Raw genomic sequence first — 18,678 nt, 5'->3', positions numbered from 1 at the left:
AGGGGGTGGCCGTTGCCTCGGAGACCGTGACGGGGGCTCCGGGGAGCTCCGAGGAGCGGGCGGTCAGGCAGGAACCCGGAGGTTGGGGAGACAGGGTGTAATTAGCACCCCCGGAGGGAGGGCCGGGAGGAGCAAAAGCAGCTGTGCCCCAGGGAACTTGGAGGGGCAGAGCTCGGGAAGGGAGGCGTCAACACCACCCGCGGGCCTATCTCGACTAGAGGCGCTGGGGCAGGAGACGGGGACTCAATGACCGCTGGCAGGAGCGACCGCAGAAGAGGGAAACTGCACATCCGGGCGGAGGCTCCTGCGTCCGCCCGCCAGGAGGCGGTAGTGCTAGATTACTGCTTTCCGGAAGTGCCCCCTACGTTGCCTGCTGCGCCTGCGCTGCGGGAGGGGGCAAGTGCGCTGACGCGGTTGCCACAGCAACCAGGAGCGAGCGGCTTTGCTTAACGGTCTGGAGTTCGGTACCCTTCTCGGAGGAAGGGAAAGCCTCGCGCACGCGTGCTAGGGGCTCTGGAACCCACTTGCCTCCCGGAACAGTGAGAAACCTCGCCTCAGACTGATCTCTACGCAGGCGCAGAAGGCCATCTCGCTCCCCTCCTCTTCCACCTGCGCAGGCGCACAAAGCCGCGCTGGCAACCTCCGCAGCGGCCGCGCGCACCCTTCACCTCGCTGGCAGCTTTTGTCTCGCGCAACCTTCTAAGGCCCTCCGCGAGATCGGTCCTTCTTTTCCTCCACTCTCCCCACCCGGAGAGCCAGGTGCAGAGAGCCGGGACTCCGCCCTTTTTCTGTATCCCTTCTCCTGACCAACCTCGCTTCTGTCCTCCCTCCCTTTTCTCTTCCCGAAGCCGGAAGGAGCCGAAGCGCCGCCGGAAAAAACCGAGGCTGTCTCCCGGGAGTGAGGCCTTCCCGAAGTGGTGGCGGAAGGAGCCGAAGTTCTCCGGCCGGGGAGGAGCGAGTGAGTGCAGTGTCCGGAAAGAGCCGAACCTTGGCATCGGATTTAATCCTCTGGCTGGGTCCGAGAGCGAGTGCTGGAAATCTACAGAAAGTGCAGAAGTTCCGCACGGTTAGGATTGATTGTTGGAAGTAGCTCGATAGGGTCAGCGGAGAAGAGCGGGGGAAATCTGCTGGAGCAGCCAAAGACTGGGACGGTTTGAATTGTCGGAAGAAGCCGAACCCTTGGGGTGGGGGGGGGCTGGGCGCAGAGGAACGCGCGGACCTACGGAAACACCCGAACGTTGAGGAGCTAGTTTCCGAAAAGTTACGATAGCCTGGGAAGCCGGTGAAATCCTCGCTTCGGGTGTTTCCGGAATCAGCCGAAACAGCCGCTCCCGATTTCTTCTACGGTCCGGAAATAGCCGACGCTATTTGGAGCCAGGCTCGGGCAGGGGGGAGGGACACCTCGTGGGCGGGCGGGCGGGCGGGGTGAGGGGCGGAGCCGGGGCGGGGCGGGGCGGGCGGCCCGGGCTTGATTAGGTAGGAGGCGGCGGAGCGCCGGCGGCGGCCGGAAGTAGCCGAAGCGAGCGGCGGAAGTAGCCGAAGCGGCCAGAGCGGGCGGGCGGCAAGGCGAGGCCAGAGCTGCACAGGGCCCTTACGCGGCCGCCTCAGCATGTCGGACTTCGACGAGTTCGAGCGGCAGCTCAACGAAAATAAGCAAGGTGAGGGCGCTGGGGGCACGGGGCGGCGGGCGGGGCGGCTCCGCGCCTCTCTCCGTGTCCCCCGCCATTTTCCCCCCCTCTCTTCCCCCTCCTTTCAGGGCCGCGCTGCGCACCCCCCACCGCTCCGTGGCGCGCGCCTGGTTCACGTGACCACCCGGCGTGCCGCCGCGCGCGGGAGGGGAGGGGAGGAGAGAGGAGGGGGCGGTGGGCGCGGGTCCTGGACGCATGCGCGGCGCGCGCCGTTCTACACCCCACGTGGTCCGCGGCGGAGGCGGCGCGGACCCGCCGGGTGTCCCCTCGCGGACTCCCCATTCTCTTCTTTTCCGTTCTTTTTTTTTTTTTTTTTTTTTTTTAAACTGAAAGATTACAGGTATCAGATCCCGCAAAGCCTCCTTTATTTCCCGCTGCCCCGGCACTTCCGCTTCCGGTCGGGCCAGCGGCCCGGGTCTCCACGCCCCCTTTGTTCCAAAATGGCGGTTGCTAACCCCCTTCACGTGGGGCCCGGCTGGGTCCCCGCCCGGGTATCGGCAAGCGTGACGCGGTGTGGCTCGTGAGAGAGGACACGCGTGTGTGCTTCCGACACGGGACTTCTGGGAGTCCCGACGGTCGCGGGGTGTTTGCGTCTTGTCCCCTCCCAGCTAGAGAGCGGCCCCCGTGTCCGGGCCAGTCTCAGGGCACAGATTAAGCCTCCTAAATCTGGTCGCCGTGGAGATGAGGGCGGGGGACGTTACCCCCGGTGGTACCGAGTTAGCAAGGCGTGGGGTCGTGCTGGTGCGAAGCAGCACAGGGGCCGCAAGAACGTCCGGACGACGACAGTCGTTAGGCGCTGCAAAAATTCGTCCTGTCTTTAGGTCGTTTTGAGAGCGAAGGTGGGGGGCTTGAGGCAGAAGCTGCCCGCGTTGGGAGGCCTGAACGGGGGGCGCAGCGAACCCTGTCTAGAAGTCGGTCGGGGGTGGCTGGCCTAGGAGACAGCGTCTGGGGAGAGCGCACATGGGGTGTCTGTTTCTACGTGATGTGGGCTTTGGAGTTGGGCGTTCCTGGGTTCGGACACCTCCTTTGTTGCCCAGCAGCTGTGCTGCCTCCGTATTTCTGTGTTAGTCTCGTCGGGGTTTGTACGTTGACTCTTTGTTTTGTCACTGCGATTTTGGAATTAACCAGGATGGTAGTAACAATCCTTGATAGTTAAACTCTGGGTGCTTGTCAAGTGCCAGGCACTTTGTTAAGCCCTTTGTAGTTTTTCTAAGTGGATCCTTGTAATCGCCATGTGATGCTGATGATTTCCTTCCTTTTGCAGACGAGAAAAGTGGCTCAAAGAGTTTAAACACTTCTCCCAGGTTTCAGCTGGTGAGAGGCAGAGCTGAGGTTAAATGGGGGTAACGTGTACGAACGTGTGGCGTGTGGCTTGGCACGCGTGAAGTGCCTAGTAAGTGACGCCTCTTCTATTGTGAAAACGTCCTTAGTGTAATACTGAGGAGAAACGCGTGTCTTCACTCTCCTAACTGGCACCGTCAGGGAAAGGTGTTTTTCAGATGTTTTCTGCCAGGTGCTCACGCACTTGGGGTAGGTACAACCTTTGTTTAAGGAAAGGTTGGGTTGTTTTTCCGGGGTTTTATACACGTTGGTAAGGCAAAAAGCTGAAACCCTCCTGAGTCTGGCTGGCTGCGAGGCCAAGTTGCAGTAGGCCGGGCTGCCAGGTGGAGCTGATTGAGTTCTTCCATGAGGTGCTGGCGCGTGTGCTGCCTGGGTTCTCCCTGGGTGTCCCCACTGGCACCGGGAGGCCACGCTCGCAGCCCTGGCGTGTCCCCTGGGTTAGTGGAGCTGTTCCACAATGTGCCCACAGCATTTTGAGCGGCGAAGCTCCTTTTCTCGTGTTGGGGGCAGGAAACTCTGTCCACGTGTTGCCTTGCCTGTGGATCTTTGTCTTTGTGGGCCGGCCTCTGAGCTTCAGCCCCTGCCTGTGTGTGCCGCACCTGTGTCTCCAGGGCATTAAGTTCCCTGTCTGATCTCAGCCGCCACCCCTGCAGGCATCACCATTTCCTCTTGGTCCCTCTGCCTGCATGTCTGTTTCAGAGCCTCAGCCGCAGGAAAAGTGCTTGGGGCTCACACCCTGCTCCTCTTACAAGCGTGAAGCCAGCGGTCCAAGGCCACAGCTCCTCCCTGTGCCAGTGCCAGGCCTCCGTGTTTGTCTTCTACTTCGTGTTGCTTCCGGTCTTTTTTGTTTTTTTTTCTTTAGTTTTCAAGGAGATAATGATGTTGTCGTTAGTGGTTCTAGGCAGACCCTAGTGAGTTCTGCCTGCTTTGTGTTAAGATGTGTGCCCAGGTGTTGATAACTGTACTTGCTGATGTTACGTTGTTCACATTCACGCTTCACTCTTCTGTTGCTTTTTGGCCACAGGCAAGTTACACGAGCTCCTTGTGCCTCATTTTTCCTATTGAGCGGCCACAGTGTTTTCTCAAAGCAGTGGTGAGGATCGAGAGCAAGTGGGACTAAGTACGGAGCCTGCTCTCAGGAGCATTCTGGTGTTTGCTGCTGTGTGTTTTCTTCTGAGGTGCTTGGAAGGAGCACCTTTCCCGAGTGGTTCAGGAATTGAGACTCAATCTACAGGAAGTTCACATTTAATTGTCTGAAGAAGCGTATAGTATAAAGTAGTACGGGTGAGGCCAAAGTCCACTTTAACGCCCTGTCCTTATTGCCTCTTCCTTTTTTTGTCCCTGGACACGGGTAGTTGGGGAGTCCAGGGTGTCTTTGAACTAAGGGTGAGGAAATACACTGTGACAGGGCCTGCACCTCCTTCCCAGGTGAGAGGTCTGTTGAGCAGAGGTGTCTGGTTTTACAGGCAAGGCTGTGCTCTGTTCTAGGCGCCACCCGAAAAGTATGAGCCAACTGGGGGCTGGACCCTGGTTTCTCTTGTACTGGCTTGTACGATGGGCAGGTAGGGGTGGTTTGGGATGCCAGCCTGCGAGGGGCAGTGGGCCGGAGTGGGCAGGGCACACTCCTCCTGGCACCTCCTCTTTAGCCCAAATTCAGGAAGGGGCACCTCCCTAGAAGAGGGACTCTTGTATTCTTCACCTGGTTGGGAAGGGACTGTTGGGTGTCTTGGCTTTCTGGGGCTATCAGATCTCTGTCTGGTGCCTGGGGCCTGATGGTGGGGCTGTGGGTGCCAGCTGGTTGAGGAGGTCTTTCCTGAGGGGTCGCCAGTTTCCTTCATTCAGGAAAACATCATTGGGTCTCTTGATTCCCCAGCCTCTAGCCCTGCCCCTCTCAGGGACGACCCTGGGGTCAGGCCCCTCAGCCCTCGAGGGGGACCAGGAGCCAGCCTCCTCTGTCTTCTCTGGCTCCCCAGCTCCTCCTGAGCGTCCTCAGGTATCTTACACCCCGGGGGCATTTCCAGGCCCTCTCCCCTCAGGTAACCAGCTCCCGTCCCCTTGGTCCCCTAAGGTCCCTGGATTCGCTTGTGGACCCAGGAAGCCTGCTATCTCCCCTCCTCCATCGAATCCCTTCCCCTTGGGGGTGGCCTCCCTGGGGCTTGGGGCATAGCCACCAGTGAGCGGGTGGGCTGGGCCGTGTCCTCCCTCAGCTCAGTCTCCTCCCCCTCCCCCTGGCCCAGAGAGAGACAAGGAGAACCGACACCGGAAGCGTAGTCACAGCCGCTCTCGAAGCCGGGACCGCAAGCGCCGGAGCCGGAGCCGCGACCGGCGCAACCGGGACCAGCGCAGCGCCTCCCGGGACAGGCGGCGGCGAAGGTACCAGGGCTGGGGGACCCCTGGCTGGGCACAGGTGGGGGTGAGCCAGCGGGTGTAGGGTGTCCCTGCACATGTACCTGGTGTGCCTGGGCCTCTGTGGCTCTTCTCTGTGTCTGGGGGAGGGGTCTGGGGCTTGTCTGTCTTGAGTTCAGTTGTTTCTAGAGTTTAGTTTCTGATGGGTCGGTGGGGGCAGTAGTTTCTTGGAGGTGAGTCTAGCGTCAGGGCATCGACTATTTCCTTCTTCGTGAGGGCTGCCCCAGCCCGTCTCCTAGGGCTCCTTCCTTTTTTGCTCTCTGCTGTCTTTCTGTGGTTCTCTTGGGATGGTCTTCTGAGGCCTGTGCTCTGCCTTCTGAGAACAGGGAGTTCTTGGAGGGGGGGCAGCATCTCCCACCCCGCCCCCACCTTTAGCTGCTTTCTGCTCTTCTAATGCCTTTTCCCTTCCCAGGGTCCCCTGTTTGTTCTCTGTCCCCTTAGGTGAGGAAGGGTGGGCAGGTGGAAGTTCTGTTTCGTTCCATCTCAGTTTCTCCAAGTAGAAAGTGGTCTGTGTGGCCCTTCTCGCATAGTTCCTCTTTCCTGGGATGGGGGGGCTGGGGGGAATGGTAGGGCCGAGGGGGCCTGCTTGTTGCTTGTTCACCTCGGCCCTGCCCCCAGCCCTGGGGCTCGGAGCCCTCGGGGAGGTGTGACGTGTGGGGAAGACAAGGGTCCCCAGTCACCCCTCCCCATACCTTTCCCTCCCACCCCCCAGCAAACCTTTGACCAGAGGCGCTAAAGAGGAGCACGGTGGATTGATGTGAGCTTCTCTTCCTGCCCCTTCCACTCCGACGTCCCCTCCCTTTGCCCTCTCCCTCCTGCACCCTGCCCTGTCCTTGTCCAGCCCTGGCCCAAGCACTGCCTTGAGACCGGCACCTCCCCCAGGCCTGGGCGCGGCCCTGACCCAGATCCTCTCCCTTCTGGAGAGTGCTGCACTGCTGGTGGGGGGCTGGGGGGCCTGGGGGGGCTCACAGGCCCACCTTTGGTCAGACTGAGGTTGTCCTGCCCCACTCTCCCCTCCCGCCCTCCCAGTCGCTCCCCCCGCCACGAAAAGAAGAAGAAGGTCCGTAAATACTGGGATGTACCGCCACCTGGCTTTGAGCACATCACCCCCATGCAGTACAAGGCCATGCAAGGTGGGCTGGGGCCGCCCCCTCCTTACTTTAACTTGCTGGGTGGTTGAGGGAACAGACCCTGTTCTTGGTGGGTGGGGTGGTGAGGGACGATGAGGCTCCTGCCCTGGGCTCTCTGGCTTCTGCCTTTCTGAAGCCTCCCGTGGAGTAGGTGCTGGGGGCCTGGATGAGGCCTCGGTGGGACTGGTCCATGTGGAGCCGCCCTCCCAGGTGTGCGGTGGTCCCTGAACGGGGCGGGGGGTGTAGGGGATTGCCCTGCTGCCATCGAATCCTATTGTTCTCCTCTTGAAGCCGCGGGTCAGATTCCAGCCACCGCCCTTCTTCCCACCATGACCCCTGACGGCCTGGCTGTGACCCCGACGCCGGTGCCCGTGGTCGGGAGCCAGATGACCAGACAGGCCCGGCGTCTCTACGTGGGCAACATCCCCTTTGGCATCACTGAGGTACTGCCCGCCCCCTGCCTTTTCCCTGCCCCTACCCTCTCCCCGATTGCCCTACCCATTCCTCCCCTCCCCCCCTTCCCTCCCCCTACCTGCACGGGTCAGATTCTGCTCCTGCAAGGCCCCCCGGCCCCCTCCCAGATGGACCGATGGAGTTGAGCCAGCCAGGGGCCGGGCTGGGGGTGGCCCTCTCCCTCCCTCCTCTTCCCCTCTCCCGTCTCCCCTCTCCCAACCTCCTCCAGCAACCCAGGGATCAAGCACACACATAACGAACCTACGAAAATCCACGAGTCCGTTTCGAGAGAGACAGAGAGGGAGACTCGCACGCGCGCACACACACACACACACACACACACACACACACACACAGACGCACGCTCCCCTCGGTTTTCTCTGACACGTCTCTGGTTCTCTGCCGCCTGTTCCCATCCTCTCCCCACGTCCCTCCCATGGTCGCTGCTCTTTTGTTTTTGATGGCCCTGACCTCCCCTACCTTCCCCACCGCTCCTCTCCCCTCCCCCTCTCCCCAACCCCTTCCCATGGCACCCCGAGAATCCCGAGATCAAAGAGTTGTTTCCATTTCTCTTTAAAGTGAAATATTGTGGGGCTGAGATCCCTCGTAGCAACAAAAAGTTTGCTACCGTCGTCGAAGGCAAGTAAGGTCCATTCTGACTTTCTCAACCTGCACTTTGCTACGTTTGATAAAGCAGCCCCCGGACTCCAGGGCCAGATCCCGCCACATCACTCTTTTCTCCTCCCCTCCCGCCCGCCCTCCCACCCTTGCCCTCCTCTCCTCCACCTTCCCTGTCCCTTCACTCCTCTTTTTCTCTGACTTGGTGCTCTGTGTCCCTGCTGGGTTTTTCTTTCTTGCTTTCTTACTGCTTTCTTCTTGTCGGTATTGGACGGTTTTTTGTTTTTTTTTTTTTTACGTTTCGTTTTCTGTTCTATCTCGTGCTTTTTTACTCTCTTTTTGTTGTCACTGTCTCCCTGCACTTTTCTTGAATGACGTCTCTTTTCTGGTTGGGGCCCCTGTGGCCTGCCCCACGCTCCTGGCCTCTGGCTGTCTTTTGCTTCTGCCTCCTTCCTCCCTGTTCTCCCATTTTTCTACTGCTTCTGTTCCTACTATTGATCTCTCTGCCCCCATCTCTATTTCACTGTTCCCTCCCTTCTTCCACCCTTCCCCACCCCCTCCCTTCCCCTCACCCCCAAACCCGTCTGTGTCTCCCTCTCTCACCCTCCCCTCCTCTCTCCACCTCCCTTCCCCCGCCCCCCCCTGTCTCCTATTCCCTCTGCAGGAGGCCATGATGGATTTCTTCAACGCCCAGATGCGCCTTGGGGGGCTGACCCAGGCCCCTGGCAACCCCGTCTTGGCTGTGCAGATTAACCAGGACAAGAACTTTGCTTTCTTGGAGGTGAGCTGGGTGCACGGTGGGCTCAGGGAAGTGTGTGTTCCTCCTGGTCCCTGTGGCTCTGTAGCAGCTCTTGTTTGCCCTAGGCCCTTTTGCAGGCTGTTGTCTGCTGGGTTCCCTGACCCTCACCACCCGCTTCTCTTGCAGTTTCGCTCCGTGGATGAGACCACCCAGGCCATGGCTTTTGATGGCATCATCTTCCAAGGCCAGTCGCTGAAGATCCGCAGGCCTCATGACTACCAGCCCCTGCCTGGCATGTCGGAGAACCCCTCTGTCTACGTGCCTGGTGAGTGGGGGACTCGTCCGCCCTTCTCTCCCCAACCCAGCCAGAGCTGCTTGGGAAGTGGTGTGAGTGCTTCTCATCCGTTTCCCCAAACCTTTAGAGCTTGGTGTCCTCCCCGCTTGAGGATGCACAGCTCATAAGTGGCAGAGCCAGGGTCGTGGGAGGTGTCGAGGGAGGTGAGGGGCTTGCAGCCTGCCTGTCGTTCCTTTTCTGGGACCTGGGAAGTCAGTGTGAGCACAAGCAGGTCAGCGGTTTGCAATTGAGTTCCCAGTGTGAGTTCGGCATCTGGGTGTTCCCTCCTATTTTGGTCCTAGTTTCTCTTCAGTCTCGTGCTCCGGGCCATACCCCATAGCTGTGTCCGGTCCTGGTCAGTAGAGAGCACGGCAGACCTGGGGCCAGCAAGCTTATTCTGCAGAGGGTCGGAGAGTGGATGTTTTTGGTTTCGTGAGCTGTACGTTTTGGTCACGACTGTTCTGTGGCGATGGTGTAGTCTGCACGCAGCCTCCTGTGATACCTAATCGAACGGGCCTGGCTGTGCGCCACATCCTTTATCAGTTACGCTCGGCAACGTTTTGGTTTCATAAAATACCCACAGGTCCTGCAGTAGCGGGAAGTACAGAAACAGACAGCAGGCCTGACTCGATCTCCAGGCTGTTTGCGGGCCCCTGTGGGCAGACGGGTGTAAGAGAGGATTGGGGCCTCTGTGGGAGTGTTGTGGGCTTGGGGGAGCCAGTTCTGTCGTCTCAGGCCCCTGGAGTTCTCCCAGGAAAGGTGGGTGAGCACTGGTGCTCTGGGTGGGGAGCAAGTAAGCAGCTGGCCGAGGCTTTGCACCGAAGGACACCTTTTAGAAATTGAGTCCACCCTTGGCAGAGTCAGGGACGTGGAGTCCCAGGGAGGCTGGCAGGCGCCTCAGGACTGGAGGCTGGTTCCCCAGCTTGTCTCCAGTGTCTTCCGCTGTAATAATTTGGTAAATTCAGCGGATTTCTTTAATTCTTTCAAGAAACGATACGTGACACATGCTGACGCACTCTAAATGCACAGCCTGATGACCTTCTTTTTGTGCACGCATCTGTGGGACCGTTTGCCAGGTGGAACTATGGAATATTGTTTTTTTGTTAAGTAGATTCAGGACGTTATATTTTTATTTTGTTTTTTAAAAAATTTTTTTTTTCTTTCAACGTTTATTTATTTTTGGGACAGAGAGAGACAGAGCATGAACGGGGGAGGGGCAGAGAGAGAGGGAGACACAGAATCGGAAACAGGCTCCAGGCTCTGAGCCATCAGCCCAGAGCCCGACGCGGGGCTCGAACTCCCGGACTGCGAGATCGTGACCTGGCTGAAGTCAGACGCTTAACCGACTGCGCCACCCAGGCGCCCCAGGACGTTATATTTTTATAACCGGTTGCTGCTGCCTGCTGCGTCAGGCTCTGCCCCAAGTGGGCTGTGGATCATGTTAATATTTGTGACAGCCCTATAGTAAGTACATGGTCAGCAGGTGACAGGTAGGAGGCCACACGTGGCTTTCTGTTTATTTCTTTAAAGTGGGCTCCTGGGGCACCTGGGTGGCTCAGTCGGTTGAGCATCTAACTTTGGCTCAGGTCATGATCTCACGGTCCGTGAGTTCGAGCCCCACGTTGGGCTCTGTGCAGAGCCTGGAGCCTGCTTTGGATTCTGTGTCTCTTTCTCTGCCCCTCCCCAACTCACGCTCTGTCTTTATAAAAAAAAAATGAATAAATACTAACAAGGAAAAAAAAAATTTTAAAGTGGGCTTCAAACCCAACGTGGAGCACAAACTCATGCACCTGAAATCAAGAGGCACATGCTCTACCAACTGAGCTAGCCAGGTGCCCCCTGCCTGTTTTTTAACGATTTATTGGCACATAGCCCAGCCCACTCATTGCTTATTATCTGTGTTTTTGTGTTGGAGTGGCCAAGTTGGGTGACAGAGATCCTGTGTCAGGACTGTGTGACAGACTGAAAATATTTGCCGCCTGGTTTTTCATTGAAAGGTTTGCCTGCTGCCATTGTGGAGACTGTGAGCCCATCTCAGAAGGCCAGCAAGGCAAGGGCATGATTAGTGGTCTCCCAGGGGACCTGGCTCGTGTCCAGAGTCGTCACTCTGCCATCTTCTTGTGCTGCCTTCTGCGCGTGTCCTTCACCCTGTGGGAGTGGACATCTCCCATCCAGGGACAGCGGCTCGGGGTGGTCTTGCCCTTGATGGAGGGGCTGTTGCTGTGATTAAACAGCTGAAGGGTCACTCGTGGATCTTCTCACATGAGGTTTGCCTGTCCAGAGGGGCCTGGGCGGGTAGTGGGATGTCGCAGGAAGTGTGAATCTGTCTTCAGGTTAAGCATCCTCCGCTCGGGCTTTTTCCATGGTGAAGTTCACGTTTTGATCTTTGCTTTTCGGAAAAAAGTAAGTCAATCTTACTATATAAAGAGGCTAAAGGGGAAAGTGTTTGATAAAGTTCAGCTATTTGTGGTTGGAAGAGAAACAATTCAGGAACCTGGAAAGTGACTTCCTTGTCTTGATGGAATCGTGTTGACTTGAAAGTAAATATGCATCACCTGGAGTCATGAAACCTTAAATTTGTTCCCACCAAAGTCAGACCCAGCTGTTCAGTGCTGATGTGGGGGTCCTGACTGTCCTTTAAGATAAGAAGGGGGGAGGCAGGGAGAGCCAGAGCTGTCTTTGGAGGCAGGAAAGCACAGAACCCTTTGAGTTTGTGAATTTAGTTTGGCCCTCCACACCTTCCCGCTGCCAGGCTTTGTGCTTGGTGCTTTCCCCCACTGGACTCCTGCCAGTGGGGCTTCGCCTCTGCACCTGCTCCCTCAGCAGGGCCCTGCTCTGCCAGGTTCTGTGGTTAGCGCATGTAGCAGGGTCCCTCTGCTGAGGAGGAAGTGCACGAGAAAGGATTGCTTGGTCGTTGGGGGTACAGCATGGCCTTTGGGAGGAGGTGAGGCTTCAAGATTGAGGATGAGAGGGGAGTGCCCCGTGGCCCCTCTGAGGGAAGAGGTTGTGTGATCAGGGAAGAGCCTGCCCATTGTGTTGGGAGGGGATGTTGCCGAGGGCTTGATTTTGGGCACCAGGACTGGCCTGGGCTCCCAGTTTGCATCACCCTCGCATGAGTCCTTCTGCCCAGCTTCAGAACTATTGTCCACATGGGGTCTGCAGCCACTGGGGCCTTGGCATCTCGCTGGTCCTGGCCAGCCTTGCCTCAGGCCCCGTTTTAGGTGTGGGCCTTGTGAGTCATTCTCTGTTGTAGGTGTGAGGTTTCTCCCTGGTTCACAGATGAGAACACTGAGGCTCAGGGAGGCTCACTTGGGGCTGCATCCTGGGTTTGAGCCTCTGTCCCCGATGCCCTCGGCACTGTGTGCTTCCCTGGGGTGCCTGGCACAGCCTGGGCCTGATGGCTGAGGCGCCCCTGGCTCTGGCACTGCCCTGTTGGGGTGATGAGACTCCTGCCCGTGTGCTTGTCTGCCGTCGGTCAGAGCGGTGGTGCCTGTGTAGGCAAAGCCCGTAGCTTGCTGAGAGCTACCTGTCGGGTTGTGATTGATGGGGGCGGGGGGCGGGTGCTTGGAGGCCCCTCTTTCTGTCTGGGCGACTGCAGGGGACTAATTCCTTCCTGTGCCTTAGTCTGTTGTGTCTTGCTGCGATACGGCTTTGGAGAGCATCAAGGCATCGGGTTTCACGAGTTTGATGTGCAGGGCCTGGCCTGTGGCCTCTGCTTATCTTTCTTCGGACACCCTGGTGGTGCTCGGCTCTGGTGGTCAGAGTGGCTGGGGTGGTGGGAGAGGGCACACCCTGCTTTGGGTCTGAGGCCCCCCTGTCCCTCCCCAGGTCAGGAGGAAGTGGGGCGCAGCCACTTGGTGCGGACTGCAGAGGAGGGCCAGGTCATGCAGCCATTGAGGGAGGGTCTGGACTTGGAAAGTCAGGAACCGGTCAGGCTGGGTGGGTGGTGTTTCCCTTCCTTCGAGCCCTGGGTAGCTCACACCTGATGGGAGCCTCTGGGAGGTGTTAGGACCCTGGGCTGAGCCACCTGGCAGGCCCCTGAATCCAAAGACGAGTGGAGACGGTAGGGTTGGGGTAGACGCAGAGTGGTCGTTAAAGGCACTCTGCTGGTGTGACTGCACTGTGACAGCCCTCCTGGGCTCCAGGGTCTGGGTACTGAGTGAACTGGGCACGTCCCTGCCCTCGTGGACCCTGGACCCTGAGCAGCAGGCCTCTCCGAGGCACTCCCTGGTCTGCTGTGTGTGACAGTGCCGGGCTGTTGTAGCCGTGAAATGTGCAGGACCACAGAGGAAGGGACCGAGGGTCAGCCCGAGACCTGAGCTAGACATCGGGTGGTAGGGAAGGGGGGTGGAGCTGTGGCCTGAGAGATGTGGAAGGGGGGGGTGGTGGGTGTGCCCGTGGGATGAGCGCAGACATGACCTGCCGTGGTTGGCGGGTTTGGGACATGAGCTTGCGTCTTTGGGGCTCCCACCGGGGCTGTCTGCCGTCGTGCTGCCATGCGCCCCAAGGAGAGCTGCTATTGGGGCGCTCGGAGGCTGGGCAGGTTTGGGAGACCCGTTTCTGTCAGCCGTGGCTGGGCTGCTATGCCTGGGGTAAGCTTGTGGATGGCGGGATGTGGGCCTGTTGTCACCACAGCAGGCATAATGGGCCTGTCCCTGTGTGCTGGGTAAAGCTCCTGCCTTGGGGACCAAAGCCTACTTACTCCCCTTTTCCCCCAGGAGTTGTGTCCACCGTGGTCCCGGACTCTGCCCACAAGCTGTTCATCGGGGGCTTACCCAATTACCTGAATGATGACCAGGTAGACCCCTCGCCTCCTCCTGACTGCTCCCCTCCCAGCCTTTACCCAAACCAGCCCTGACAGAGTTGCGGCCCTGTCTCAGGTAAAAGAGCTGCTGACATCATTCGGGCCTCTCAAGGCCTTCAACCTGGTCAAGGACAGTGCCACGGGGCTCTCCAAGGGCTATGCCTTCTGTGAGTACGTGGACATCAACGTTACAGATCAGGTGAGCCCCGGGCCCCTGGTGCTGCTACGTCCGTCCTTGCCCTGCACCTTGCTCTGTGTCCACACTGGTCTCCCCTCCTCTGGATGGGCGGGAGGAGGCCGGCCTGCAGTGGGGCCCTGCGTGGGGGACTTGAGCCCTTTCCCTCGGTTCTGGCTCTTTCCAAGCTCTGACCCCTTTGCCTTCCCCTCTCCCCCACCAATGCCCGGCTCTGGGGTATTGGGGCTTGTGGGGAGGTGTCAAGCTCCTGGCCCCTAACCCGCACCTCTTCGCCGCACCCCCCCCCCCACCCCTCGCCCTTCAAACACAGGCCATCGCAGGGCTGAACGGGATGCAGCTGGGGGATAAGAAACTGCTCGTGCAGAGGGCAAGTGTGGGAGCCAAGAATGCCACGCTGGTGAGCCCCCCGGCACGTCATTTTCCATTGGCTAGAGGGACACCTGGGGGTGGGGTGGGGTGGGTGGGGCTGGGAGGAGGTCCTTCTAAGTCTTTGGCTCTGGCTTTTTGGTGGTGCTGAGTGGGCACCTGAGCCTTACAGGGGCAGGGCCTGGTTTTCCCTGGGTAGGCCTCTGGGCAGCTGGTGTGGCCTTGGCTGTGACTGCTCTGCCCTTTGCCCCACAGAGCACCATCAACCAGACCCCCGTGACCCTGCAAGTGCCAGGCCTGATGAGCTCCCAGGTGCAGATGGGCGGCCACCCGACTGAGGTCCTGTGCCTCATGAACATGGTGCTGCCTGAGGAGCTGCTGGACGACGAGGAGTACGAGGAGATTGTGGAGGACGTGCGGGATGAGTGCAGCAAGTATGGGCTCGTCAAGTCCATTGAGATCCCCCGGCCTGTGGATGGCGTCGAGGTGCCCGGCTGTGGAAAGGTGTGTGCGTGTGTGTGCGTGTGCGTGCGTGCCCACCCTTCCCCTCTCCTTTCCCCGCATGGTGTGGTGTCCCCAGGGAGTGTGGCCCCGCAACTGTCATAGCTTTGGTCTGTCTCATGACCTCTCGCAAGTGGTTTGGTCTTGTCTGTGCAGTGGGGAGAAAAGTGCTGACCATTGGTCTCAATGGCAGCAAAGCACGCTTGTGTCTCCTGGGTGCCAGGTACTCGCTAAGCTTCCCTGTGCGACTCTGGACTCCCACAGCAGCCTTCTGGGCCCTACCTCAGAGGACACAGGCCATACAGTCACATTTCCCAGCCCACTGAGGCATGTCACTTCTGGCCCCCTGCCAGGAGTCTGCACCTTCCGCTCTCCTTGGGAGGCATGAAAGAGGGGGTGACTTAGGTTCATCCAGCCACTCACCTAGTGATTCAGGCTTTAGCTGGCCAAGTCCTGGGGCCAGCCTTGTCAGACAACATATCTGCCACCTTAGGTGGTACCTGGGAAGGGAGGAGGAGTGCTCTGGATGCAGTGTTGAGATTGGAGGCCAAGAGGCAGTATTAAGCAGGTCCAAGTGACACCAGGTTATCCCAGCAGGCAGGTAGGGTCCTGGCCAGGGAGCCCAGTGAGCATAGATCTCCTGGTATCTTTGGGGACAGTGACCAGGCAGCCTGAGCAGAATAAAGCAGATGGGATTGGGGGCTGAGGCCCAGGGTGGCAAATCAGCCCCAGAGGAATGTTGGGTGTTTTCTGCAGTGAGCAGGAAGCCTTTGAAAGGTCCCAACTGTGGTCTGTGGCCTGGCACATGGAGACGGTTCGTTAGAATAAGGTAGGGGTGGCCAGGGATTACAGAGCCAGTCCCTCCTCTACCCTGCAGGGCTGGACTCCGCAGCCTGGGAATTTGGAGGGGGCAGAGGGGATAGTGGTAAGATCTCTGGAGCTTTGGCAACTAACAGCTTGTGATCAGCTCGGTGAAAGATGGTGATCAGGCAGATGGAGAGAAATAAGTCCGTGGATTTGAGAAACACATTACCTGTAAATGCCCACTGATTTGAGTTATGCTGCAGGGGGAAGAGGAGTCCAGTAAAATGCTCAGACTTGTGGCTTTGGTGATTGGGTGGAACTGGCAGGTGAGAAGGAAGCGAGGGAGTTGAGCAGGTTTGTTGGGGAGGGGGTCAGTGTCGATGGGCAGGTTGACACCTCAGCAGAGATGTGTAGGAAGCCGTGAGCAGGACAGAGCTGCGTCCCAGGCATGAGGTCTGATAGAAGTGTAGGTGTCGTCAACATACTGACCCCTGTTTTGGTGTCAGCTGGATGAACTTGCCCAGGAAGCAGTGGAAAGAGCATCGGGGGCCAAGGGACGACAGGGCTTGGGTGAGGGGAGGGGGCGGATGGGCATTATGTCCTCTCCCGTTTTCCTGCCCAGTCCTCACTGTGTGGCAGAAACACCCACTCCCCGCATGTCCTTTGCAGTCAGTGCTATGACAGATGCTGGAATGGAGGCTGGCTCTTGAGGGGCGGAGTAAATACTTGGGGGAAGGATGAATGGGAAGACCTGGCTGGTCTCTGGGATCATCCTGCCTCTTTTGTTTTGAAACTTTTCATTCTTTTCAAACATTTATAAGAGTAGAGTCATCGTAGTGGTGTATTACAGTACATCATTTAAGTTGTATTGAGCATACATAGCAGCGTTGTGATGCCCCATCACCCAGCTTCAGGTTATCCATATCTAGTCATTCTTAGTTTCTATATTTAGCTTCCCAGTTTCCCTTTTTTTTTCCTAAAATAATTTAAAGCAGATTTCCAAGTTTTACCTGTGACAAACAAGGGCGTTTCTATAATATCTGAACTTATTAATATTTGGGGCCTGGTAAAACTTGCTTTGGCTTTTGTGCTGTGTGCTTTTTGGATGTTAAGCTCCATTCCCAGCCTCCACCCAGTAAATGGAAGCACCTCCTAGATGGTAGCATCGGATCCCCCTTTGTGACCACCAAAAACGTCTCCAGACATTGCAGAATGTCGCCTGGGGACACACAAGCTGGTTTTGAGAAGTGCTGCTCTAAACGTTTTAACAGATCATTTCTAAAAAAAAATCTTAATGAAGCTACAATACTGTTATTACAGTAACAAAATTATCCTGAGGATGTATTTAAGTTTGTGTTCAGATTTCCTTTACGTTTCAAAAGACTTTTTATATTGTTTAAGGATCCAAACAAGGATTCATGCCATTTTGTTTAATAAAACTTTATCGAAATTTATCAGTTCTACATAATTGTCTCTGCCCCCCCTCCCCCAGCCATTTTGTTGAAGCAATAGGTCAGATTTGTATTAACAGAATCCCGTATTGAGCATTAGGCTGGTATTATCCTCTCCCTCCCTCCACTTCCTGTAAACTGGTGGTTTAAACAAGATGAGAAACTTCATTGGGTCAAATATCTGGGATTTTTTTTTTTTTTTTTTTTTTTTTTAAATCACCTTGGGTTTGAATCTTAATTTCTGAGCTTCCCTTCATCTGTCCTCTGGGGAGAACATGGCCCTTGGGGGGAGCTTGGGGAGCACCCGGCACAATGCCCGGTACAGGGAAGACATTCCACACAAGTGACCTCTTTCCTTGGCGAGCGTGCAGGTGTCCCATGTGACTCTTGACTCTAGCTCCCCTCTGTTCTTCCTCACTCTGCATGCCTCTTTGATCCTGGGGTTCTGCAGGACGTTGGCCAAATGCTCCCAAACCTGTAGCGAGGCCCTCTCCCTCCTGTGGAGTTCTGGGTTTTGGGTAGATGCTGGCTGGTTGCTCTGACTGAGCCAGTTTGTCCTTGGAGGCTGAAAGGCCACCTTGCCTTCACAACCGGTCTCTTATCCCCGCAGATCTTCGTGGAGTTCACCTCTGTGTTTGACTGCCAGAAAGCCATGCAGGGCCTGACGGGTCGCAAGTTCGCCAACAGAGTGGTTGTCACAAAATACTGTGACCCCGACTCTTACCACCGCCGGGACTTCTGGTAGAGGTGGAGGGGGAGGGTGGGGGAAGGGCTGGCTGGGGGCTGCTCCCCCTCCCACCCCCCCTCTTTTCTCCCTCTGAAGAAGATGGGCAGAGGAGTGACAGCCGAATGACAGCCGGCAGCAACTGGAATGGCAGCAATTAGGGTGGGGTGGGGGTTGGGGTGGGGAGGGAATTGGGGAAGTGCGCGCACAGGCCCACACAGACACATGCACCCAGACACAGAGGGAAGGGGTCGGGATGGGGAGGGGGTGCACAGCAGGGCGGGGTAGGACCCCCAGAGCCCCTCCCCAAAACAGCCTCTCCTCCCTTTTACCCTCTTTCTCCCCTTCCCCACCGTAGAAACATAGTGTGTTTATATTTTATGGCCAAACTATTTTGAATTTTGTTGTCCGACCCCCAGAGCCCTGCCTTCTCCCTTTCCAGGACCACAGCTCCCGTCCTCTTGGCCTCTGGTCCTCTCCCTGGTGCCCGCCCTCCCCGGTTTCTTACGTAGTTGATTCTCTTCTCCTTAGTCTTCCCCGACCTGTGCCCCAGCCCCGTGGCCCCGTCCCTCTCCTCTCTGTGGCAGTTTCATATTTGCTAAGACGAATTTGCTCATTAAACATTTTGTTGTATTTTACTTTACGGAGCTGCTCTGTGTCCGGTGTGTGTACCCCGTGCCCCCACCCCGGTCATTGGCCCTAGGCTGCGGGCGCCTGGCTGTCCCTGCCCTCCGGCCGCGGCGCCCTTGGCGCGCCCTGCCGGGCACACCCCCGCCTGCGTGGCCGGTTGCCCGGGGCAGGCGCTTGGGGGCGGGGCTCCGCGTGTGCGCCCGCTGGGCAAGGAGAGGGGGCGCCTAGAGCACCGCGGGGTGCCGGGGGTGTGGCCTCGCGGCCCGGCACGGCGCGGCCCCTTCCTCGCCTCCCCCACCTCCCTCGGCCGAGTTTGCCGGCCGGGCCTCTCTCAGGCCTCCACTCTTTCAAGGGCGTCCCCAAGGCTTCGCAGCCGCGTCTGCCCACGGCGCTCGCGCGCCGGAAGTGACGTAAAGGGCGGGCGGGGCCGCGGAAGCGGCGACTGCGCAGGCTCCCTGCGGGCCGAGTCGCCGGGGCCAAATGCGGCGCGGAG

The 18,678-nt window shown here is 57.9% G+C and overlaps 1 protein-coding gene across 2 annotated transcripts; it reads left to right on the top strand.

Moving 5' to 3' along the window:
- The first annotated feature begins 1,459 nt into the window (after positions 1-1,459).
- U2AF2 (U2 small nuclear RNA auxiliary factor 2) lies at positions 1,460-18,198 on the top strand. 2 transcript variants are annotated; one of them, XM_011289549.4, is made up of 12 exons: positions 1,460-1,658; positions 5,267-5,402; positions 6,148-6,192; positions 6,465-6,568; positions 6,857-7,008; positions 8,301-8,417; positions 8,562-8,700; positions 13,428-13,507; positions 13,590-13,712; positions 14,020-14,118; positions 14,331-14,579; positions 17,442-18,198. In XM_011289549.4, exons 1-12 carry the CDS (start codon positions 1,610-1,612, stop codon positions 17,574-17,576), a joined length of 1,428 nt encoding a protein of 475 aa, XP_011287851.1. In that variant the 5' UTR covers positions 1,460-1,609; the 3' UTR covers positions 17,577-18,198. The 2 variants fall into 2 exon arrangements, with proteins under 2 accessions (XP_011287851.1, XP_011287852.1); XM_011289550.3 differs by having other exon boundaries at positions 1,462-1,658; positions 14,020-14,106.
- Positions 18,199-18,678: the final 480 nt, after the last annotated feature.

The sequence above is a fragment of the Felis catus genome, chromosome E2 (genome assembly GCF_018350175.1).
Source record: "Felis catus isolate Fca126 chromosome E2, F.catus_Fca126_mat1.0, whole genome shotgun sequence".
Taxonomy (NCBI): Eukaryota; Metazoa; Chordata; class Mammalia; order Carnivora; family Felidae; genus Felis; species Felis catus.
This window is presented reverse-complemented; position numbering and strand designations above follow the sequence as displayed.